Source organism: Chelon labrosus (genome assembly GCF_963514085.1).
Source record: "Chelon labrosus genome assembly, chromosome: 20".
Lineage (NCBI taxonomy): Eukaryota > Metazoa > Chordata > Actinopteri > Mugiliformes > Mugilidae > Chelon > Chelon labrosus.
Genome location: NC_140353.1, coordinates 7723547 through 7748407, shown reverse-complemented (window position 1 = coordinate 7748407; position 24861 = coordinate 7723547). Strand labels below are relative to the sequence as shown.

The 24861-nt window shown below is 43.3% G+C and overlaps 4 protein-coding genes across 4 annotated transcripts; 3 read left to right on the top strand and 1 right to left on the bottom strand.

Moving 5' to 3' along the window:
- Positions 1-160: 160 nt before the first annotated feature.
- On the bottom strand, positions 161-4681 carry yju2 (YJU2 splicing factor homolog). Its single transcript, XM_084569740.1, has 8 exons — positions 3867-4681; positions 3506-3606; positions 2625-2769; positions 2361-2495; positions 2094-2275; positions 1720-1870; positions 1195-1360; positions 161-1063 (listed from the first exon to the last, which is right to left on the bottom strand). The coding sequence occupies exons 1-8, from the start codon at positions 3888-3890 to the stop codon at positions 942-944; spliced, it is 1026 nt and encodes a 341-aa protein (XP_084425866.1). The 5' UTR covers positions 3891-4681; the 3' UTR covers positions 161-941.
- Positions 4682-5915: 1234 nt separating this feature from the next.
- Positions 5916-6604, top strand: LOC311505555 (cocaine- and amphetamine-regulated transcript protein-like; the record flags this gene model as incomplete). The annotated part of the gene is made up of 3 exons (XM_084569189.1): positions 5916-6050; positions 6176-6256; positions 6497-6604. 3 exons carry the CDS (start codon positions 5916-5918, stop codon positions 6602-6604), a joined length of 324 nt encoding a protein of 107 aa, XP_084425315.1.
- A 786-nt stretch (positions 6605-7390) lies between these two features.
- Positions 7391-19378, top strand: LOC311505097 (microtubule-associated protein 1S-like; the record flags this gene model as incomplete). The annotated part of the gene is made up of 10 exons (XM_084568499.1): positions 7391-7586; positions 8828-8923; positions 10700-10782; positions 11247-11384; positions 11743-12253; positions 12339-12425; positions 12567-14971; positions 15154-15262; positions 15375-15592; positions 15816-19378. The coding sequence occupies 10 exons, from the start codon at positions 7391-7393 to the stop codon at positions 15969-15971; spliced, it is 3999 nt and encodes a 1332-aa protein (XP_084424625.1). The 3' UTR covers positions 15972-19378.
- A 114-nt stretch (positions 19379-19492) lies between these two features.
- LOC311505062 (interferon-induced protein 44-like) lies at positions 19493-24464 on the top strand. Its single transcript, XM_084568464.1, has 8 exons — positions 19493-19978; positions 21176-21683; positions 21767-21818; positions 22340-22535; positions 22682-22834; positions 22952-23123; positions 23235-23335; positions 23427-24464. Exons 2-8 carry the CDS (start codon positions 21203-21205, stop codon positions 23661-23663), a joined length of 1392 nt encoding a protein of 463 aa, XP_084424590.1. The 5' UTR covers positions 19493-19978; positions 21176-21202; the 3' UTR covers positions 23664-24464.
- Positions 24465-24861: the final 397 nt, after the last annotated feature.

The window sequence follows — 24861 nt, the reverse complement described above, 5'->3', positions numbered from 1 at the left end:
ATAGGGCCCAAGCTGCGACTATTGTATTAAAGTATTTCACAGTAATAGTACATATTGGAAACTTAGCACGAAAAGTAAGGAAATTTGTGTTTGGTAGACAATTTCTGTGTTGTAGCAATGCTTCTTGGCAATAAATTGTATACAGTTGGAAAGCCTGATTATTTCCCTTTTAAACTGTGCCACATTTTTAAGGAACATGCATTTGTGGGATGAAGAGTAAAGGGCTGAGTACGTGGGATGAAAAAATTAAGAAATTTGCCATATCTTCTCTGCAAATGCCAAACAGCATTTTTTATTTATTTATTTTTTCTTTGTTGATATTGACTCTGGTTTTGAGGTTCTGGAAAACCACGTGTTGACAGCGTGGGCCCTGCTACAGCGGTCAGTTCGTGTCAGTTCTCCAAGAATCGGCACGCTACGTTTGACTGATCTTGAAAACACAAATACAGTTCTGAGGTATGGTACGTGGGAAATATTATCACTTGAAAAATCACACAAATATTTATTATAAAATACCACACTGTAAATCCAACAGAGTGCAGTTAACACATGGCTTATATTCTTCTAAACTCATTCTCATCTTCACGGGCAGATCACTATTGTGAACATCATTACTTTCAAGATGTTAAGAACCTTTGTATAAATTCCAGTATATGCGGGCAAAAATATGGCAGGGGCATAGAGGGAAATCAGATTTATTAAACACTAAAATATACAACTGTTATTTTCACATTGCCATTTTCTTCTCTGTTAAACTCTCAGCAGAAGCATTTTTTTGTGGATTATTCTCGCTTCAGAAGATTCTGTGCAACTGAAATCCTGCGAAAACTGCCACAAACCGGTTTACACATTACATTTTTTGTAGAGAATTACAAAAGAGTCCATATTCCTTTCTGCAAAGCTAATATAACTGTGCGTCAGTCACTCATGTCATCTTCTTCTCATTCGCTGTCATTGCTGTCACTGTCTGAATACGCCCCCAGCAGGCTGAGAGACGATGACCCATTTTCTGCGGTGACGGCTTTGGAGGCATTTGTTGAGACGGTCGAGGACGCCTTTGAATCTGTGAGACAAGAGACACAATGACTGCGGCTTCCAAGAATATGAACAAGCAGGAATGTGAAGGAGAAAATAAATAAAATATCCAAGACTTCAAAACGATCTCAGAAACTGCACAAAATACTGATGTGTTACCTGTTTGAGAGGTGGAAGCAGCAGCTGAAATCACTGGTTTGTTGACAGTCGCTGCTGGTTTCTTCCGCACGACCAAGGAACCCAGTGCTCCTCCGCCGCCCAGCGTCCCCACACTCCTCTCCCAGCTCTCCACCTTGGCCCTCTTTACTCCACTAGCCGAGGTTCCCTGTGGAAACACAGCGTGAGATAATCCACCATTTCTTGCACACAACATACTGTTTAGTTTTTTTTTAACATCTGCCTGAACTTTGTTAAGAGTACAGAGAAAGTAAGTTTCATTCTTTCAGTCTGCTTGAAAGACTCTTTAAAATAAAATCATAAAGCTTACCATGTTATTAATAGCTGGTACACTTATTGGATCTTATGAAAGTCTTCAAAGATTAAAGAAAACAATGCAATGGCAAATTGAAAGCATCTAGGGCTGAATAAGCTATCTGTTTCAATGTGCAGAAAAAAAAAAGATTAAGGGAGATATTTCCTGGCCTCAGGTGATGGCCACACACACACGCGAGTTGCTGCACACACCTGTGCCTCCGACGGTTTGTCAATAGTGAGGATATCCGTTGGTTTGTCTGCGCTGGGCTTCGCCGTCTGTGGGCTGCTTATCTCCTCTTCCTTTTCTGAATCAGAGTCAGCGTCTCGGAGTCTTTTCACGAGGGCGCGCTCCAACATCTCTCTGTAAATCAAACGCCAATATTTTAACACAAATCATCAGAATACACCCGACAAGTAAAACTTAACAATACACAAAGGTTGAGAAGTTTCCTCCCATATACGCATGAGACATTGTTTTACAGCCTATGTTGACTGTGGCCAACAGCATATATTTACTTAAGTACGCAACATTGATTGGATAATTCTTTACTGCGCATTTTTCTGCGTAAACCTTCCTCACTCACTTTGTTTCACGCTCATCCTCTTCCTTCTCTTTTTCCCGCTCTCTTTTCTCCAACTCTCTGTACTGGTCGATCATTCCCTCGAAGTCCACCTGAGCCTGCCTCTGGTTTAGCTCCTTCAGCTCCTGGAGGTTCTCCAAGACCTCCATCTCCAGCTTGGAATCCTTTGTGCGGTTCTCCAGAACCTGGTTCGGAGTCAGACGACAATCAATTATTCATTCCTTGTGCAAAATACTGTACAACAAAATGCAATACATTTTAAATGCTGACCTTCATAGGGTTGTTCATTTCTTCGTCCTCCCTCTCCTGCTGGATTCTCTTCTCCTCCTCTTCAATAAGTTTCTCTGCCTGGAAGTTTCGCGTCGCACCGTGCTCCATGGCGTAGTCCGTGTTCTCTGGGTCGGTCTATAATCACGACATGAAGCGTCAAACATCTTGTCTGGCATAATACTGAGGATCTGAGCTCCGGGAAAAACAAGCACAAGCACAGCTGTGGCTTGCCACAATTCTGATAAGCAGAGCAATCACTCTCACCTTAAATGTAATCTCAGCAAGACACCGAGTACATTTGATGTAGAAACGGAAGATTGGCAGTCCCATGTACAGCTCATTCTGAACGGTCTCCTTGCGCGCATTGAACTTCTTCCCTTTGTAGATGTACTCGCCGCATGTTTTACACCTGCAAGTGAGCAGAGAGACCATGCTGAAGACACTATAGTAGCAGGACTCATTTACAGCAAACAATTCTTAAAAAATAAAGCCCCAAACAATATTCCTGCTCTCACTGCCATAATAATAATCCTAATACATGCGCACAGTGCTCCCTGGAAAACAGTAATAAATATTCTTTTAACATCTTGGGACCATGATGGAAATAAATGCTCTCATTTCAAAGTGAACTAAATTGAACTGTAAAAACAGCTCATGAGGAGCCTTGTGTCCTCAGACGATCTGAAAATGCAAAGACAGCATTACTAGATCAGATTTAATGATACAGATCAAGTATGAATAGATTAAAAATTAGCTTATCTAGCTCAAAATGTGGTTTCTAAGAAAAAGACAGATACCCAGCGAGACAGACAAACCAACATGAAGAGATCATGGATAACATGTTCTCATTTTATTCATGCCTGTCCAATTCTCTGAGTGCATATGCAACACTAATGGGCAAAGGGAAGTCTGCAAACTCACGGAATCCACTGCAGTGCAGATGTCACTTATAAAAATAACCAAGCAATTTCCCTTGTGGATGATTAAAGTCTATCTAAGTCTAAATATGTGACAGAAGGACAGGAGTGGATTTTCTTGTCTGCTTCTCACACTTGATTGGTTCGGTTCATTTGACTCCGCAGCTACATTTCAACAAAATAAACTTGAGAAGAATTATATAACCACGTCTGATGAGTGGGATATACCTCATATTGAACGGGGCCATCAATCTGACCACATACTGACGATCTTTGGGGAGTTTAAGCTTGGGGATTTTGGACGGATCGAAATCCGGGGGGTAGTATTTCTGTGGAGAGAAAAGCAACGTGGGTTAGTTAGTAAATAGATGCAGTGGTATACAGCCAAACGACCAATAAAACACCGTCTAGAATAATAATACATGACAGAAAAACTGCCTATCTAATATTAACTAGGTGAAATTAAAGCTGATAAACCGACTTCAGTTAGCAACACTGCTAACATTAGCGCACGTCGTTTCTTCGCTCTCACGCTGTGGCTAGCTGTTTTAAAAAACAATAACATTAAAGATGACATTTGCACACTTACATTCAATACTTTTCTTTCAGACATGGTTGCGGTTGCTGGAAAACTGAAGCGGATAAAGAAAAGACAGAAGTAATCGACTGAGAGCTAACTCACAGCGATGCTAACAGGCTGAACTGTAAACTTCCGGTTGTCTCGTGTATTGGTTTCCGTAAATCATAATGTGCTGCTGCCCCCATGCGGCAGAAGCGAGTAACTACAACAACTTAGAAATTTTCAAATAGGCCTAAAATACACAAAATGAAGGCAAAAGAAAAGAAAAGTGCAATTTATGTACGTATGATATCATGCATATTGTAAGTTGCTGACAAAATAAAATAAACTACTGCAGAATATACAGTGACAACCCAATCCAGAGAGACTGTCTGCCCTCCATGAAGAGGAAGTGTGAACCAGTGAGTAAAAAAAGCCTCATATATCTTCAGGTTTAGATAAAAACAGTTTCTCACACACATTAATATAACATACTGTCTTGTCCTTGATTATCCCTACACTCATTAAAGCTGTATCACATTTATATTCATTGAAATATCACAATTTTTAAGGCCCACATTTTGCACTGAATGCTAAATTCTACCTTTACTGTGGGTCATTTTACACGCGCCCTACACACAAGATCGGTTCATCTTTCTTTGCTCCACCGGCTGTCTTCAGTACTGCACAATGCTATTAGACATTTTAGATGTTATGCTGTTATCCATCATGGACATCAACTCATTCTGCAGCCCAATGACGTCGACAAACATGCAACCAGACAATATTTAAGAAGTAGAAGATGAAGGAGATGAAGAAGAACAAGAGAAAGAAGCTGGAGAGCTTGTTCATGCTCACACAGAGGCCTAATCTGAAAATCGTCAGTCTGGGTTAACTCAAAGACACAGAAGATAGACCAGAAGTTACTTGGAACATACAGTATATTTATGCAAACTGGTGTTCTTTTAAAGACAATGTATGGTCTCTCCAAATAATGATTTAAGTTATAATCTCCTTGTGTCCTTAAAGGAGTGATTGGCTATGCACCTCACATTATTTACACAAATACACGTAAACACAATGTCAGAAAACAGACCCTGAAATATATTGATCCTTTGCATAAGCTTTATTTATTAACCACTGCCCTCATTTGCTGGTTTTTATCTGTCTTTTCTGGGGAGCAGTGCTAGGAGCTCATGACCAAATGAATGGATGAATGGCCTCTGAGGGGTAATGTAATTTGTCATTGATGTGGGGTCGCTGACACGGTTAAACACAAGCCTGTCAGCGACACACGTGGCCTCTGAAGGGGCGGAGGAGCGAGTTGAGGTTATTCCAACAAAAGGAAATTGGATCTTGATTACAGATTGGTGTCAGCGTGGGTTGACCCGAGGTCTGATTTGAGCTTAATTGAACAGTGGTGACACGAGAGGGTGGGCAGAATAGAGGAGTAGAAAACCAAAGAAGAAGGGAAAGGTTTTTACTGAGGATTCCTGTACTGGATGTAGATAAGAGTGTGACTTCATTCTTTTGTTTTGACAGTTTTCACAGCTTCACAGTTTTGCTCAGAGAAGCTTTCGAATTTTTTTTTATTCTGACACATCGAAGTGACTCATTGGTGAGTCAGATATAAAGTGCGTTTAAATGAAAATCCTTAGTTTGCCCACGGTAGGCCACAGATTGAGCAAATAAAAAAAAAAATAAAAAAGGCCATTTTCAGTGGGATCTTCCACGCAACTGAGAAGATTGGAATAAAAAAAGTCAAGAAAAGGAGTTTGATTTCTCTCCAGCCTTTAGACAAACATCTTTTATCCAGCCTAAATCCACATTTAATCATTTTCACCTGGTCAAATCCCTTCCTGTTAAAAGATACAAAGGTGCAGAGCAGTGTCACCCACGTCAACGTCTCCATGAATATTTCAGAGGGTGGCTGATGTCAACAGCATCTGTAAAGCACCTATAAAGAGAGCCTCTTTGAAAAGGAGACCTCCAAAACACCATCACACGTCCAGGAAGCTCGAGCCTCGTATTCTCCACCCTCAGAAGAGACGGACCCCCTCCCGTTTGCGTTTCAGCACCATGCTCAGCGCACGGACTCTCCTCCTTGCAGTCACCTGCTGTTGCGCCTACCTGTCTCTCACTGGAGCAGAGGAATCCTCACTGGAGACGCGCTCGCTGGATTTCCCTCTGAAAACCCAACAAGAGAAAGACCTGGTGAGAGTAATATTTTACAAGATTTAATTGGAAAAAATAACTCAAACTACCTGAGATGTTGACCTGTGCGTAAAAGGTTTGCGTTATACCCATGTAACCTTTGGACGATTTCTTTTCTTGTGCAGATTGACGCCTTGCAAGAAGTTTTGGTGAAGCTGAGGAGCAAAGAGATGCCTTTAGAGAAAAAGCTTGGCTGGTTGCCTTCGGTAAGTAAGCAAAATTAGAAATCATTAAACGCCATAAAAAGTCTTTGATTATTCAGCGCTGAGAATTGGTTACTCTAACAACCAGAAACAACTAGAAAGAAAGACTTTTGGAGATATGCATTGTTGTCTGCTGAAGACGAATGTTTAAGACTACATCATCTAGAACATTTTTTACGATGCAGGTGTGAAGTTTAGGAATTTATGCTTCATCATCTATTTTTTAAAAAAATATAATTTCAGTGTGACGCTGGGGAGCCATGCGCCGTGCGTAAAGGTGCGCGTATTGGCACGCTGTGCGGCTGCCCCCGGGGGACTTCCTGCAACTTCTACGTTCTCAAATGTTTGTGAAACAAAACAGAGGTGCAAAAAATAAAAAATAAAAATGTCAGTAGTGAGATGTGAGAAATGTCAGGGAGCCCTGCTGCCGTTTTCATTCTTTTTGTGACAAAAAAAAACTAATAAGATAAAATAAAATGGAGTGTAAAATGTGACGTCTTTCTTTTATAAACCTCGACTGTCCTAGTAATAATGGCCCGTGTGCACCTGTGGCTCATGTTAGGATCGTGTCATGGGGGATCAATGTGCATGGTATCCTGTGGAAGACTTTTTGAATGTGGTTTTTGTCATAAATGCCTTCTATTTTTCGTATTTCTGTTTGATTGTTGTCTCTGTTTATGGAAAAGATAGCCAAGAGTTGGTTTCTAAATATATTTGTAACATGAAAAGGTCATTAAATTGACTTATAAAATCAAGACTTGTGTTGTGTTGTCCTTTGCACAATTGATAAAGCGATTGATAAAGGTTATTTAACAGCCTGTGTTTTGCAATATCATAAAATATACATTGCCTTCTGACTTATAAGCAGCTGCATTGATTTTTAATATCCCCATACTCATCACCGGCTGTCACGTGTTGCTTTTGATTACACTGCTACACTACAAAAACACTTCAGGAAAGTCAATAAATAAAAATATATTGATCCTTTTTGGCACGCGTCGTCCATGATTCAGCCTCTTCCCACACATCCCCCGCTGCACGGCTGCATTCCAGCACAGCACACAGACCTGTCATCTCCCTGTAATAAAAATAAAAGCCACTGTCAGGCATTTTTTTTATTTTTTTATTTTTTTCTCAATGACATCACACCCGAGTGAGAGTTTTTCCAACATGGCGTCCAGCCGGGTGCCGGAGAGGGAGGTCCAGGAGGAGCCGAGGCGCGCCGCGACCGCAAACCTCGACTTCTGCCTCCACAAATACTCCCTGCTCGTCGTTATCGGACGGACCCCTCGCCTCGGACAGACGGAACACATCCGCAGGGAGATTGAACGAGGTAGGTTTTTCCTCAGCCTCTTGCAGCCACTGCAGGCTGTGCCATTTTGCGTTTTCTTTTTCCAATTTGTATTTGAATAACAATAATAAATAATCAAATGCTTGCAAGTTCCCCTCGCCTAAATCCCCTCTGTGGATGAGCACATTGCAGTGTTGATGTAATTTTACCCCACTGACCGAGGATGCGTCATCTGGCCGTTCTCCACCATCAGCATCACCTCATCCCTCCAGGCACGTTATAATTAAAAGGAGTGTGGAGCGGAGGGTTTTGTCTTTCGCCTCGTTTTATTGTGTGAGGACACGCTTCGGGGGGGAAATGCTGCAGAAGTCAACACTTGTAAACGACGTGCCGTTGGGCTATGTGCATTGGCTACGCGCAGCAGCAACTGTACAGACAGTGCACGGCCACAGTCATCCATTACAGTGTTTTACAGCTATTCATTTGTATAAGGAGTGGGTTGTTGCACGTAATCTATGCAAAGCAGGACAGACAGGGAAATAGATTCTGAAACAGGAAGAGAGATACCACAGAGAGAGAGAGAGAGAGAGAGAGAGAGAGAGAGAGATAAAGGCAGAAATATATTTAGCATGACAGCTAACAGGGATAATTAACATTTCATTACTGTCTGGTGAAAGCATGTTCCAAATGTCATCAACTTTTCATGAGCTAAGAAAAACAGCCCTGTTTTCATCTTTTTAGACATACATTTATTAGGTTCCCTCGTTTAGGACAGCAGTTAAAGATGATTTTTGATTTATTTTATTACGTTAATAAATAGTTTGGCCTACAAAATGCTTGAAAAGTGCGTAGTATAATTTAAGTTTCAACTGCAAAGGGTTAAAAAGCCAAAGATTGCATTAGAAATGATGAATATTTGATGTGTTTGCTTAGAAAAAACTACTAAAAAACAATTACAAGGTTAATTTATCCCGCAGTGGTTATCAAATTAGATGAAATTTGATTCTTGGATTCATTCCAACAGACATCTGGCTCCGTTTCATTTTTGTTAATGTCACATTCACGTATGTCAAAGAAAAAGATCTAACCCTAACCCTTAAGAAATGGGAGAAATAATTATTCGATTATCAGACTGCTTGAAATTTGGTCAACTAATCGATTAATCAACGAGCCGTTTCACCTCTAATCACGTCAACCAAAAACATAAATAAATGACATTTGCGTAGTTTTCAGGCTTTTTATGTGAATCACCATCTGACAACATATATCCCTTATGCTGTCAGGTGTCCGGTCCTGGGACGTGGATTTAAAATCCTGTAACCTGAGCCTCTATCTCCAAGAATTCCTCTCCCATCACACGGCGTCTTTCAAGGGTGCAGGTAAGAATCTTTCACAGCGATCGTTCCTGCACAAACTCTTTGACGCCCCCCCGTCTCCATGGTAACGCGCCAACTCAGCCGGTCTGGGGTCACCGAGGAAGGAAGTAAGGAAGGAAGTAAGGAGAGTGGAGCAGAAGCCGGGCAATTGTTAGACATGGGTGGGCCCTTTGGATAGAAAACAATAGGAACCTGTAACCAAGCTGTGCCACCTCTCTCCCTCTCAGTTTCTGTGTCTGTGTCGCAGCTTTTTGGCAGGCAGAGAGAGAACAACCGAGCACAGGGAAAATGCTAAAAATGCAGACAAACGGTGTCAGACAGTCGCGTTAGAGCCGAGCTGTGAAGTGAAGCGATGAACAGAGTCAAGAGCAGACATTTCTCTTCCAGCGGGGCACAAAATGGCACCCAAAAAGGCTGCTTGTGCTTTGTGTACTAAACACCGCACGCAGACACACAAAAGAGCCGACACATTATTTTGCGTACGCGTGGTTTTATCAAAAGGAGGGGATTTAATATTGTGGAAAGGCAATGGAAATGGAGATGCGTTTACTTGCTCTCTAAAGTTAGATTATAGGGCCGATGCCACTCTCAGGCCTTCACAGTAAATGTGTGACTGAAGCTAGAAGCTAGTTAGCGTAGCTTAGCTTAGCTTACAAAAAAAAAAAACAGTACACAGGGTAAAACAGCTGCGGCAATCTTCAAAGATAACAAAAAAGGAGCACATTTTAATATTAAAAATAACCAGGGATTTAAAAAAGAAAAGAAAAATAGAGCCACCAGCTGCAGTTCCTCAAATGACCACTTGAGGCTACTCCTAAAGTGAGCCAGTCATTGACCTCTGTGTTAAAATGCATAAACAAACATGTTTATGACATCGTCTTTTATATAACTTAACTGTAAACATTATATTAAAGGTTTAAGTTATGCATAATGAAGGGTGTAGCCACTCTGAGTGACAAGTGTGTGCAGCCGCAGGTGGCCAGCTTCTCCACCAAGACGTGACCTGTCCACCTCGGCTCCACTCACGCTCCACCTCTTTGGTCGAGCGCCGCCAACCAAACGTAAGAGTTAAAAGAGCGGAGTGAGATTTTACAGCGGCAACCAATAGAGGGTGCAGGAAAAGTCCTAGACACAGTCTGGCACGTTCAGTGAGCGTTCATGAAACTTAGCTTCGAGTGCGCAATTAAACACAGAAAATAACAGACGCTCATTCGACATTGCAGCATAGAAGCAAGACATTTACTGATCAGTGAGAAAGGGAATAACCCCAAAAACTATTCCTTTAAATGGCGAATGTCAAAACTATTTCTGTTTGTGCATACCATTGCATTTCATGGCCAAACTGATAAAAGGATAAAAATGTGAAAAATTCAGTGAAATAGCCGCCGAGGAATGGTTGCCTTTAGTTCATTTACGTAAAGACAAAGAAACTTTTGTTCATATTTGGGTCATTATTTTCCAGTCGGCTGTGTTCGCCTCCGTATCGCTAGATGCTTGTCCAGTCCCCCTCAGACTGGATTCCCAGTGCAGACTGAGTGAACCTGGCATCTCGTCCTCAGTCAGTGCATCTGACTCAGCTGTTCCACTCTTCCTTCCTTCCTCTTGTTGGCTCCGTCCGTTCACCAGTTCGCTCTCTATTTGACTCCGTTGAACTCCCTTCGTTTTTTGTTTTTTTTTTGTCTACCGGCCTCTCGCTCGCTGCTCGAATCTGTCGCCTTGTTTCCCTTTAAGCTCAGTCCGTCTCTTCCTATCTGTTATTTTTCTCTTTGCCCCTTTCAGGACAGAAGTGCCTGCGCCACTGTACCAGAGTGTTGGACACTCAGGTGCTGATCAGTCCATCTCAGGAGCAGGTCCTTTCAGAGGTGAGCATGAATTAGGTGCTAAAATAATACAACCACACAATTATTCTTTTATGATGGAAATCACTTAAATATACCGTATAAACCTTTTCACATAGGGTCCAAAGCATTATTTTATTTTGAAGCAGTTCAACCATGAATTTGACTATCATGGTTTGCATGTGGCTGCAGATAGAGTTTTGCAAATTTATATTTTCATCTCAAAAGAGGCCTGTGACTAATATTTCATTGTCATTCTTCACAAGGCCAACCTTTTGTCTCTCACACAAATTAGCTCATTTCAGCTCTAAATTTGTACATCGTCATAAAGCCTTAAATAACATAATTTCTATCCGCTCAAAGAGCTTTGCTGTTTGATGTACGCTGTGTACTATACCCTTTGATTTTCTTCCTCCTCGGCTGCTCTGTCGTCTTTCCTTGAGTGGCATGTCAGAACAGATTTTCCATTTCTCTCCTTCCCCGGTCAGGTGTTCGCTCTGCTGTCCAGGGAGTCGGCCCATAAGCTGTTGATCCTGGCTGGCCTGAGCGCGGAGGAAAGCGGAGACGTGCTCCTTCACAAAGGGCTGTTTTCGCCGCGCCAGCTGAAACAAATACTCGCGGAGCAGGTATAAAGCTGCGGCCCGATTTGTTGAGTGAAGAACGTTGAAAAATTGAAAGCAAACTTGTGCAGCACAGAAAAGCACAGTGCTTGAAATTAAAGACACACTGTAAATTGTAAATATATTTTAAGCCAGTATTTTGGTAGTTGGAGCTTAATTTAGAGCAGCAACTGATTCTGCACATTGTATTCTTGTTTGTTTGTTTGGTTTGTACAGCTCTAGAAAGTGTCACAGATGTCTAGACAACAATTTGAGGTCTGCAGGATGCTTATTTTGTTAAAAAATAAAGATATTCAATTTAGGATTCAATAGAGGAGAAGCTGTTGGACTCTCCTGTAACACTGAATAATGTTTCTGTCTCCAGTTCCTAGATCAAGAGAGCTCTGCCTCCTCACTCGTCTCCTCCAAGATCAGTCTGACCGTCAGCTGCCCCAACATCGGCCAGTGGAGGAACACTCTCCTGGGGGGCCAGCCCTTGCAGGGTCCGTTCACTCTCCACATCAATCCCCCGGAGGTGCTGCCCGCCATGGAGTCTCTGGGGGAATTCACGTCCCTCATCTCCGGTACCGTTTGCCCTCCTTCCCTCTTTGACCTCCTGCCACCCCCCACCACTGTGGGTTTCCTCAAGCTGTCCCGCCCCTGCTGCTACGTGTTCCCCGCCGGCCGCGGGGACTGTGCCTTCTTTGCCGTCAACGGGTTCACGGTGCTGGTGGACGGAGGCTCGGACTCTCAGGCTTGTTTCTGGAAGCTGGTCCGCCACCTCGACCGAGTCGATGCCGTTTTGTTGACTCACGTCGGCACGGAGAACCTCCCCGGTGTCATCACCTTCCTGGAGAGGAAGGTGGCCGAGCTGGAGCTGAGGACTGATATCAAAGGTACGATAGTAATGTTTTTTTTAGGAAATATTGAGAGGTATATTGAGAGTATTTTGTCTTTATCTGTTTCCTATTGTGTCTGCAGATGACTTGTCCAAGAGGCTTATCTCTCCAGAGCTTGGAGTTGTGTTCTTTAATGCCCCCAGCAGGCTGCAGGTGGAACAACAGCCTTGTGAGTGATGTTTAAAACTTTAAGCCACGCAAGTAAAAGGTTAAATAATCTATATTTGAAATGAGAAGCTGCAAGTTACATATTCATATGGCAATCGTAACAAAGTAATATGAGTGACTACTATAATTCCTCTTCTACCAGGTGACGACAATGTACTGAAGAGCACACAGCAGGCTGCATTAACCCTGCAGTTGTTAAAGAAGTTGGACATCAGGCCGCAACCGATGTTCCGACCTCAAGGCGCCCCCATTGAGCCGCTAACTCTGTTCCAAAAGATGGGAGTGGGACAGTTGGATTTATACATCCTCAGTCCAGGCAAAAACAGCCAGGAGTACCAGACATTCATGCAAAACTGGCCCGATGAACTGTCATCGGCGTCCAAATCCCAAACTCTCCCTCTCACCGCCTTGGCATCCGTGTCTGCTCTGCTTGTGTGGCATCCGGCATGCCCTCAGGAGAAGGTGGTCAGGGTGCTGTTCCCCGGTATTACCCCACAGGCGAAGCTGCTGCAGGGGCTGGAGAAGCTGAAGGGGCTGGCCTTCCTCCAGAAACCCGCGGTGACCACCGGAGACCTAGAGGGGCTGGGGGAAGACAGAAACAACAAGAGGAGAGAGAGCCAGGAGATTGGTAGGTCACATGGGAAGGAGGGAGCACCCAAACTTGGGAAAGAGCGAGGAGTTAGAGAAGAGGGTAAGGATGTATCTTTGAAGGAAAAGGGAAAAGCATTAAATGGTACAAGGGATACTGACAAAACCAAAATTAAAGAGACAGGCTTAAAGCATAAAGCATCGCTGTCAGAGAAGAACACTTTGAAAAAAGGAGGAGGAAAGAATGGGAAACAAGAGGAGAAGACGGGCAACAAAGAGGAGGTTAAAAAGAACGGTGTCCCATCCAAACCAAAGAATGAAAATAAAACAAAACTGAAGAAAGAAGTGAAAAACGACTCAAAAACAGGGGGGAAGAGGACAAGAAAGCCCTCAGGGAAGGAAGCGAACGATGCCAAGAAACTGCCAAATAACAACTCTGGGTCTGCGTCAAAAATCCCAGAGACGGACAGCTCCGTTAAAGAGCCTGAGGAGGATGCCTGCGGCTCCAAAGTGTCTACCCCTGAGGACATGACCGCTGATTTTCTCAAGCTCAAGGAGGAAACTGAACGAGAAGAGGTGGAGACAGCAGATAGAAGCGAGCCAGGAAATAAAAAGATCCTTGAAAGCCTGAGTAAAGAGACGTGTAATGAAACTGCTGAAAGCTCAGTGGAAGAAGCGACAGGTGGTTCCAGGATGACCGGAGCAGAGAGTGGTGATAATGAAGTGAAGACTGAGACCAGGGAGGAAGGTGACCTGCATATAAGCCTTGTTGAAAATGCTGCTAAACCTATAAAGGTTGTAGGGTTTCCATCTCCCTTGGACAAGGCGCCAAAGAAGGAGCTTGTAGCCCAGCTAGACTTAACCCCAACTGAGTACACACTTCTGGACGGGGCTTTAAGAAACAGCCCCCCCTCGAAATCCTCTCCAGAGAACCAGGCCTGTAACAGTCCTGACGAGGAGACCGTAGAGCCAGGTTCCCCCGACTCACGGCCCAACAGCGCAGGCCACACTCCTTACTGTCTGTCCCCAGACGACGTATGGTGCAACAGGGCCACTCTAAACAGGCTACAAGCCCAGATGAGTAACTCAGATTCAGCTGATGCCAACCAGCCAACTGGGTCATCCAGGCAAAGCGAGGGGCAGCTGGGTCAGCCCAAAAACACGCCAGAGAACCAGTCGAACCCCAGAGAGAAGCATCTGAGTTTCCTTTCTTTGGGATCATTTAAAGATGGATCCTCAGACCCCTCTCCCTCCTTGACCACCACCACCACCACACACTCCATGCCAGCAGAGGTGAGCTCGCCTCAGTCCACGGAAGTAGACGAATCGTTCTCCATGTCCTTCGAGCAGGGGCCGAGCACTGTGAGCCAGAGAGAGGGAGACGACAGCGTTCACCTCTCGCACTCCAACGGAGGTCATTTTGTGGGAATGTCTTTACCAATGAAGAAGCCTCCGAGATCTTTAGGTCAGGGCTCAGACATGGGGCGCCCCCCGGCTCCTAACACGCTCCATTTTGAGGCCTCGGCTCACGACGTGGACCTATGTCTGGTTTCTCCTTGCGAGTTCAAGCATTTCAAAGCGCCCGACTCCGGCTCCGGGGCCAGCGAGGCCTCGAGAGGCGTCTTCGCTCCACATCATCACGGCAACAACAATAACAACCCCAAGGACACGTCACCCAGTGAATCAAACCCCCCCGTCTGCACAGAGGACTGCCCATCCACCACAGCAGATGGAGCCCTGGACTCGGACGAGGATGAGTCGTGTAGTGAGCCGTCAAACTCCCCGCACGACCTCCACAGGAATCAGGTTCTGCCCCCGGACCCTCTACCAGCCCCTCTCAGGGACAGTCCGCCCCTGCCTCCACATCCTGACGCCTCCATGCCCGTTCCTCAGTCTGAATCCGACGCCCATGGGAAGAGGGCTAAAGCCGCTGGGACGCGAGGGAAGAAAATGCTCGGGGTGAGTCGGTCGTATTAGTGTAAAAGAAAAGGAAATTAGGAACTTAAGGATTCATAAAAGCCATGCACATGCTAAAAGTTGACATCATTACGTTGATCACCTTTTATTATTTTGAGGATATGATGACAGTGAATCTAATATTTAATCAGCAGGTGATTGATGGCCTCCAAAAATCAGGCCAGAAAAGCAGGACAGGGAGCCAAAGTGGAGCCACAAAGGGGAACGTCTCTTCCACTCGTCCACCGTCTGCCGGCACTCGGTCGGCACCAGCGAAATCCTCAAACAGTCCAGGTACGAGCTGTGAAATGTGAAGTACATGAAGCAATCTTTCTCCATGTACTTCAACAGCATCTTTGCAGACTTTAGTGATAAGAAGTGGTTTCTCCTCTCCTGTCTGTCACAGGCTCCAAGTCAACCTCTGGTGGTGAGGTCAGTGTGTATGTGGACCTGGCCTACATTCCCTCCGGAGCCTCCTCCACCACAGTCAGTGTGGACTTCTTCAGGTGCGTCCGCTCTTCTTGCTACATCATCAGCGGCGACAGTCCGGAGCGGGAGGAGCTGCTGAGGCAAACGTTGGACGCTCTCCTGGATGGAAAGTTATCCTGGCCTGACAACATGCAGGTAGAGACGCGCACGGTCAGATCCTCGCAGATTGATTTATACAGCTGTTAGTTTCTCGTTGTTTATTTGACTGCACACTTGTGCACGCTTTAGATTTTAGATTTTCTTTTACGAAATGCACCGCGTGACTGCAGAATCCCACAGCTGGATTCCGAACCGCGACCTCCACACGCTGAAAACAACCTTCTGCATGACTGAACGTGTCCTTCTTATGTGTCTTCAGGTCTCAGTGATTCCGACCTTTGAGTCGCCGTCGATGCAGGATTGGTACCAGCAGACCCTGGACAGGCAGAGGGAGCTGGGCATCACCGTCTTGGGCTCCAACAGCACTGTCGCCATGCAGGACGAGACCTTTCCTGCCTGCAAGATAGAGTTCTGAGAGGGGAGGAGCTACAACATGGAGGATTTGTGGGTGGATATGCGAGAGGGAAAGGGTGAGGTCTGAAGTGGTGGTAGAAACAATTAGAAAGAGTGATTATGGGGAAATGTAAAGCCCTATGCACGTTCATGAATGAGTGGATGATAATAATGTTGGGGGCGTTTACACCAGTCCATCCTGGTGTATCCCCTCCGCTTTGGCTTCTTTTGCACCAGCAGGCCCTTATTTCTTCTGTCCTGGGGAGAAAACGCATCCCTTGCATGATTTTCTTTGACCCATGACCCTGTGCATAACAGGAGAGGAGATAAAAATGGCTGCAAGAGAAGCATGTCAGCGCAGAGATCGAAACCTTATGCTGTAAATTGCCCACAATAGCCTGACTGCGTGTACTAGATTTTTGGAGCCAATGCCAAAGTTTTGGGGAGTAAAATTCAGACATAGGTAGATAATCTTTATATACAGTACATACACTGAGAAACTATAGCAGGCTAGCTACCTCGCTAACGACGCAAACGGATGTGACTAGCAAGTTTGACCTGATTATTGTCAGACGGGGTTATGATATAGAGTTAGACCGAAAAAGGAAAACTGATGGGGTCACACAACTTACTGCAAAGACACAGATTGACTCCACGCCACCGTTTGCTCAGCTCCTACGTGTGCTGCAGACAGTGCAGGGAGTGTTGTAAACACTGAAGTCAGAAGTCAGAGCTCGCTCTGCTGGACAAACAGTGAGATGACACCACTTCTAAATTAAACGTGGCATCTTATTCTGCAAAAACGCTTTCATAGCGACACTGATATATCCGTATGTCGGTCAGGCTCTAGCGTAGGGTTGTTTTCTCAAAGCACTGAAGTGTGATTGTAGTCCGTGTTACGTACCTGGGCCCGTTTCGGCTGCTTTTTATGCAACGCTTATCCATCAGGCTACGAGGAAAATCTAAATACTTGCATTGTGTCTAGTTTATTTTTAAATTAGACATCTGTAACCACATTTACAAGTGCGCGGCCAGGTGTTTTGCTGTGAGCACCGCGGGCAGACATGAGGCGGCCTGTGCTGTTTGTTGTGCCTGCTTTAAAAAGTGTGTTGTGCCTCTGTGGTTTAAATGTGCACCGACAGATCTGCGCCGAGCAGACAGGCAGACTCTCGGAAGTACTTGGTGACCGCCGGGGCCCGTCTGCTGTCAGCGCATGATAATCACTGGATCCGAGATTACTCTGACTGCGTGTGCAAAGGCAAATCTGTCAGTAAAGGGATTAGAGATTAAATCTGATAGCATTACAGCAATCGTGTTATTAACAGTGGTCCTGCAATTGTAATCCATTACGAGTGCTTCTAATCATGCTAATCAGGAACCAGATTGCAAACGCTTTTGTACAAATAGATGTTAACTTGCTATCTTACTAAAAAAAAAAAAAAAAAGGAATGACATGTACTTTAATTGTGGATTAATTGTGGACTTTAATTGCGATATGTTGTAGAAAGATGATTCGTACAGCATGATGTCAAGGCTTAGTCGCAGCGGGAGGTAACGGGAGCTTTCCGGGCTGTAAATAAGAATACGTCAAGATTGTATTTGAATGGAAAAGTAATCCCAAAGGCATCAGAAATGTCACTTCAGTAACTAAATAGACAACAGTACGCATGACAGGTTATTTTACAGGCCCATTAATTACATTTTAATTCCTGCATTTCGATTTATAGTCACTTATATAGTCTTTAAGTTGACTGGAACAAACTTTTTTTTTGAACTGGTGAACAGGAAGTTCAACTGATTTCTAAATGATCCAATTTTAAAGGGAGTTTTTAACACTAATAATTTAATAATGCTTTATAGAAATATAAAGCTTCTTAAACTGATTTAAACTGAACTGAATCTAGATTCCTTGTAATTCACGCACACAGAGAGGCAATTTCAAGTTGTTTTTGATGTGTTACAGTACATTTTAGCCCCTCACTGTCTATCGTTTCCCTTCTCCTTTCGTCTCAGTCTAGATATAAATAAAAACCTGCTACCCGATGAGATGTACAAGAAATACGACTTAAAGGGGAATTACTGTTTTTTGTAACCTGTCCGCATATATCCATATAGTGGGAGTGACTGGGGCACCGAAACGCAGCCCCTAAATACCGCATTATCTGCCGCGAAACTCGACCCCGGATGATGATAACAGGTAACTCCAGACTCAACGGGGAATAGCACTAGCGTATCATAACAAAATATTGGTGAAATGAACGAGTTTCGCGGCAGATAATGCGTTATTTAGAGGCTGCATTTCGGTGCCCCAATCATTCCCACTATATGGATATACACGGCGCTCCGCTGGATCTAAATATCTTCCGAACGACTCCAAATGACACCAAAGTTATATGGGTGAGTAAACGATCATATTTTATGCCAGAAATAAGGTCCAGGTTGTAAAAAACAGTAATTCCCTTTTAAACTATAATTTCCTCTGTTGCTCATTTGGCTTCAGGTCACATGGACACAGAGTCTCCTCAATACCAAAGCATGCAGTCACAAACAACGGTTCATTTTCCCATTTTCCACTTCTTGCGCCTGAATGTGGCCTCCATATAGATAAAAAAAAAAACAAGTTCAATCATTATCCCTGTAGGATCTGAAAGGTATTTTGTAATGATGTATATGCACTTTTTAAAAGAAACTACTTTTTATTAGCCTTGAAACTTGCACATTTGTTTTATCCTTATGTTTTTGGATCCTCAGATAATAGGCTTTAAATGTTATCCTTTGCAGCCCTGATGACTGTTTTCTGCCTTTTTTTTCTACCATTTTAAATTATTTATTGGGAATGGAGGTGGGCGACAGCTACTCGGACCCCACAGTAGCCAAGTGAGTGATCTGTAACCATGTGTATGTGTCCCGCATGTGTAGAAATATGTACCTGTATGTTGTTTCATTCATGATATTCATGAAGACAGCGAGAGTCGAGGCTGAGCAGGACGGCTGGGTGAACGTTGAGAGCCTTTCCACTTTGTAATTGTCTGTAACTGCGTACAGTAACGATGTCATAAAGTGTGGGTTGTCGGACTGGGAGCATCGTGTGAATAAAGAATGTGCATCACCATTCGGAAGTGTCTGCTTAGAGTAGTGCAACTTCTTCGGCAAACAAAGCCCGGTGGAGGCTGAGAGAAATGATCATTGTGTCGCAGTTCAAAAGATGTTGACCTAATTTTATGCATTTCATTTATTTTTTCAGTTTTGGTTATAATGTCCCACTAAGATGAAGTGAAGTTCGGGGAATTAATACTTAGTAACTACAGAAAATGGCTGGTGAGTTTTGCAGTGACAAAATATCGGAAGAAATTCACAGACAGGGTCAAGATTGATGCTGTAGAAACTAAAAGGTTTTAAAAAAGCTGAAAACACACAACAACACATCTATTCTTTAATACTGTTTACTTAAAACTGCATCCCAGTGTCTTATTTTTTAGGTTAGGGTTAGAGGGGTGGGGTTAGGGTTAGTGTTTACTGACACATATACACTGATCAGCCATAACATTATGACTAATTACTAATTGCAAGGTAAATATTGCATAAAGTGTGAGAGAAATAAGGGAATCGAGGGGAAGAGTGCATTAACAAGTCCCTGCCACAGTTTCATAAGAAAAGCATTAAAACCTGCATTCTGTAATGTTAAGTTACCGTCTGACATCTTACTTTAAAGTTTTAGATATTCCAACATCTTATTTGAAACCTTTCATAAACTAATAAGCATTATGTCACTAAATGTCACATTTACTTGCCATTCTGCATCAAAGTCTTATAGAAAGGGCCTTAGAGTTCAACTCCAACAAACGCTGTCATGTCAGTGACTCATATGGATCCTGAGCATTGTACTTGTGCCATAAAAGGGAGAGGATCCCTCAAGGAAGAAGGCTGGCCTCAAGAGGAGAGCACTTTCACTTCTGTTCTGACTCTCCACAAAGGAACAGGCTCTCCACCGCAGCTGTGTTTAAACCGTGACTCTTTTGCTCTTTTCAGGTGAGTTTGATTTGACAACACTCGATTGTACGCGTGCACAATATTCAGATTGTCTGTTAGTCACTTTATTGATGGAGAATTTCTTGGATTTGTTTGCAGTCCGATGAGTGAGGCTTTACACTATTTGCTTTCTGTATGAATCAGAGAGAGAGAGAGAAAAAAAAAAAAAAGGTTTATTAAAGTCTGCTTTATTTTTTTATTCCTTAAAGTTAAACACAGTTGTGGTATTTGCTGTATTATTTTGTTAATGCTGCAAAGCTGAAGTGAAAGCATAGTGGGCAATTCCCTTATCAGACAAAAATGAAACTAAAAATGCCCACGTGTTGTGGCATAAAAAAATGTCCAAGATTACAAAATAAGTAAATCAATAATTGAATAAATGAATAAAGTGTTGCTTTGCTTGATGAAGAAAAAAAAAGACATAACTTTATCTCATTAAGTAATAGTCATTTTCAGTTTCAGTTTCATTCCTTTAAGGATCACTTGAGAAATGTTTGAAAATGATCTTTTACATATATTTTTTAACAACTAATACACAGCATTATCAGCTTAGTCACAGCAGATAGTAAGACACATAAAAATAAAAAACAAGCACAAATTGTAATGAAATATAAATGTTACACATCCAAAGCAAATTACTACATGTAGATAAAGTAAAATGCAAAATTGCATGTCACTGAGTTAATTTGAAATCTGATTTAGACTTAAATCATCCACAAGGGAAATTGCTTAGTCACAGTAGCTCAGTTGCACATTAAAGAACCACAAGTAAGAAGAAAAATAAAATAAAAATCTAATAAAAGTAAAAAACTAGTTTGCAAAATTTGCATATGAGCAAATGTACAAGAAATAAAGAAGAAAATATATATTATAGACACTGGATCAGGTTTCTCTTTGCATTTTCACTTTCTGTTTGTGTGTTTTCCTGCCCCTGTGGTTACGCTCACATATCTCGCCTTGTGACTTTGCTTTGTGTGTCTATACATAGCTCTTGTCCTTTGCCTTGTCAAGTCATCTGTTCAGCAAGCCCCTTGTTTTCCTGTTGTTCGAGCCATTTTATCTCTGACTCCGTTTACCTTGGTTACGGCTGTCGCTGTCGGACTTGTGTTTTTGGATGTAACCTGACACTCGGGTCCTCCCTCCCTTGCTACACATTTTGACCGTCCTGAAATCATTCCGTATTTTCTACACCCTCAGGTGAGTTTGGACCGTCTACCCTCCGTCATGCCGCCAGTCACATCCAGCCTCTCTAAAGATCAGCAGCAGAAGCTGGTCTCTCTCTTCGCTCATGCCAGACTCCACCTGCTCTACAAAGCCAGCGTTCACGGCTTCACCGTCGAAGCGTTCCACAACCGCTGCGACAAACAGGGCCCCACTGTGATTGTCGCCTACAATGCCGCCGGGTTCGCCTTTGGGGCTTACACCTCCAAGGACTACGCCAAGAGTGGAGACGCTGTGCTGGACGAGGAGGCTTTCCTCTACAGCATCAATGCTAAGGAAAACAAACCACTGAGGGTGGCAGGTATCACTGGACAGCCTGCTTTCACAGATCATGACCAAGGTCCAAACTTTGGTGCTTTGGTTTTCTTGCCTGACAACACAGCTGCAGTACAGTCCAATCCAGGCAAAAGCTTCCACTTTCAGGCTGCAGTGATGCACGGAAACGACCTGGTACTGACTGAGTTTGAGGTGTATCGCGTTGAAGGTGTGTGTGACAGTGAGAAGTAAATAACCTGAGTCTGTTTATACTGCGAGAATGTGACAATAAATGTGTTTTTGTACATGCAGGCTTGGGAGAGCTCCTGCCCAAACCTTGGAGGAACATCCAGTGGACAGCTGAGTATGTAAAACTCTTTGGTAACTTTTGCTGTGGGTGCCAAAGAGTGTTTTGCTTTCAGTTTCTCTCTTCAGGCTTGATTAGCGTATTGCTACATTTGTAAGTGTATCATCTCCAGAAACTAGTCGGTGTAATGACTGGCATGAAATGTTACGTATGTTTGCTTGTGCTCCTTGTGCGGAAGCTGGATTCTGATGAGATTGGAGATCACATGACAATCCATCTTGCCAAATACTGGTTTTTCTGGCTAATCAACAGAATTGCAGAGCAACCGGCATCCTGTTTGGAATTACTGGCATCTATGGGAGTGTTCGTCCACTCTCACGACACAAAATAAACACAAACAAAAACACAAACATCGCTGCATAGTTCAAGAGGTCCAAGACATTATGGTACCTTTAATTAACCACCATTTAGTTCATGATGTTACATAGCTTCACTTTCTCACATACATACGTAGAAATGTGCACCGTGACACCGCTGCATGTAGTTAAAGGGCCAAAATAATCATCTGTTCCTTCTAGGAGAAAGCAGGAACTGATGAAATACATCATGGACTATAAACCTGACATCAAAACGGTGCAACAAGCCCGGGTTTTGTTGGTGGGACCCGTCGGTGCCGGCAAATCCAGTTTCTTCAACTCCATCAACTCAGCATTTCGAGGCAACATGACTGTCCAGGCCATCGCTGGCACAGCAGGAACGAGTGTGACCACTCAGGTACTGGCACAGGTTTTACCCTCTGTGATAATCGGCTTATACATTGCAGGGGACGTTTGATTTTTGTTTGGGAGGCTTGAGGTTGCTGTGCATGTTTTAACTGTGCCGTCTGTTCCACTAAATAAGAGTTCTTGTCTCTTGTACAGTTTCGCAACTACACCATCAAGGCAGGGAAAGGTGGCGGAGCACTTCCCCTGATCCTTTGTGACACAATGGGGCTGGAAGAAAACGCTAATGCCGGTTTGGACATTGAGGACGTGGTCAACATCTACAAGGGTCACGTCAAAGATCGCTACCAGGTCTCCCATTTAAAGACTTACTTGCATTTACATTTATGCAAGTCAAACAATGAATGGAAATGCACTTTTGCAGGCTAGTTGTTTTGATGAGTGACACATATTTTGTGCGTCCTTCAGTTCAGCACAACTGCCCCTCTCGCGGCAGACGCTCCTGGCTTTAAGAAGAACACGACTCTGAATGACATGATCCACTGTGTGGTTTATGTGATCGACACCTGCAAGATCTCTCTCCTCAGCCAGAAGATTCTGGACAAGTTCGCCACGATCCGGAAAAAGACCAACCAGCTGGGTTAGCTGCAGAATCATGACAAAAATGTTTACGCTGTATCTGAAGGCCGTAATTTGCTTTGTTGCTGTTATGACTTTTGTCATCTTCTGTTCCATTTCTGCTCCCCGACAGGAATCCCTCAGATTCTGCTGATGACTAAAGTAGATGAAGCCTGTCCGCTGGTAGCAGACGACCTGAAGAATGTTTATCGCAGCGTTTACATCCAGAAGAAGGTAAACTTTTTATATAGCCATTTGCAATATCGAGTGTAAATTACTTGTGCTACACTTGGTGAATTCTTGCACGTTTCTCGCTTCCTTTCAGGCACGTGAGCTGAGTGAGTGTCTGGGAATCCCTTTGAATTGTGTGATCCCAGTGAAGAACTACAGTGAGGAGCTGGCCCTGGACCAGGACACCGACATACTGCTGTTTTCTGCTGTGGAGCAGATGCTCAACTTTGCAGACAGCTTCTTCGAGAACCAGGTTGTTGAGGATCAAGGCGGAAGCGAGGAGCTCTACAGAAGTAGTGACCGCAGCCAAAACTTCATTAATACAAACTAATGAGCCCACCGATCAAGCACTGTCACTACTGTGCAAAAGTTTAGCAGAATTCTTAGACTGTTATCCATTAGGTAGTCAATCTATAATACAATACGTATGGACCCCACAAAGACCGAAGCTATAAAGTCATCTTAGATGTTCGTAACAGCCCATCTTGAGTAACTTGGGTGCTATTTAACATTTTTTTTTCATTTACTTAACTTCACGCAAAGTTAACGGAGAAAACACAAAACGTCATCATTCCTGAAAGCACCATCACTAAACATTTCCACGGTACTGCATCTTATGAAACGGTTATGAAAGTGCGAGACGTTTATTGATCACTCCGGGGACCAGAAAAGTTTAATAAAAGCTTAGTCCGTCAGCAGATGTAGTCAAGATCATGTGATATGTCAGGAAGCTCCAGAAATGCTAATGTGTGGGCTTTGAGGTTAGATTATTTCAGCAACTTTCTTGAGGTTAAGAGTGAATTTTTGCAACAGCATGGATGCAAAGTCCTCACTGAAGGACCTTGGGGAGAGATTATGTAAATGTTGATGTCCTGGAACATTAGCAGACTGCATGTGTTCTTTCTACTTGATGTGATCTTGTGGAGCTGACCCTCAAATTTAACCTGTGCCGTTAAATGTCAAAGGATTTTACTGCATGTGCACATATGAGCAGTGTTACACATTATTATTAGATTTTTTTTTTCATCATTATATAGTCACAGAAAAAAAGAAAATCGATAACAAAATAGTTGATGACAGATTTTCTGTATTGTTTTTGGGGTCAATAAAGGTTTTTATTTGCGCTCTTTCACTCTGTTTTATAATAATTGGAAAGGTTACATGAACCTTTTCTCTTGGCCAGCCACAAGATGTCAGTCATAATTTCGTAATGACTGCTGTGCAGTTATGGAAACTGAACGTTATGAAACGACCGGGAGCTTAGAAGTGGTGCGGCTGTTTGTTTACTGCGACCATTTAACTTTCACATATCATTGTTTTTACGCACGTATCTCACCAAAATACCAGTAAGACAATGCAACGGTATTCCCGTGATGTGCAAAGTCATAACTCATTGTAACCAAACAAATGAAAACCATCAAGTACACATAGTGACAAATACAGTTGTTGGTTTTCCTTTGAGCCAATTGCAAAACTCGAGTAGTTTCGGTGCCGCCCTTCTCTCCGCCCCGGTATAAAGAGTCTGTCGC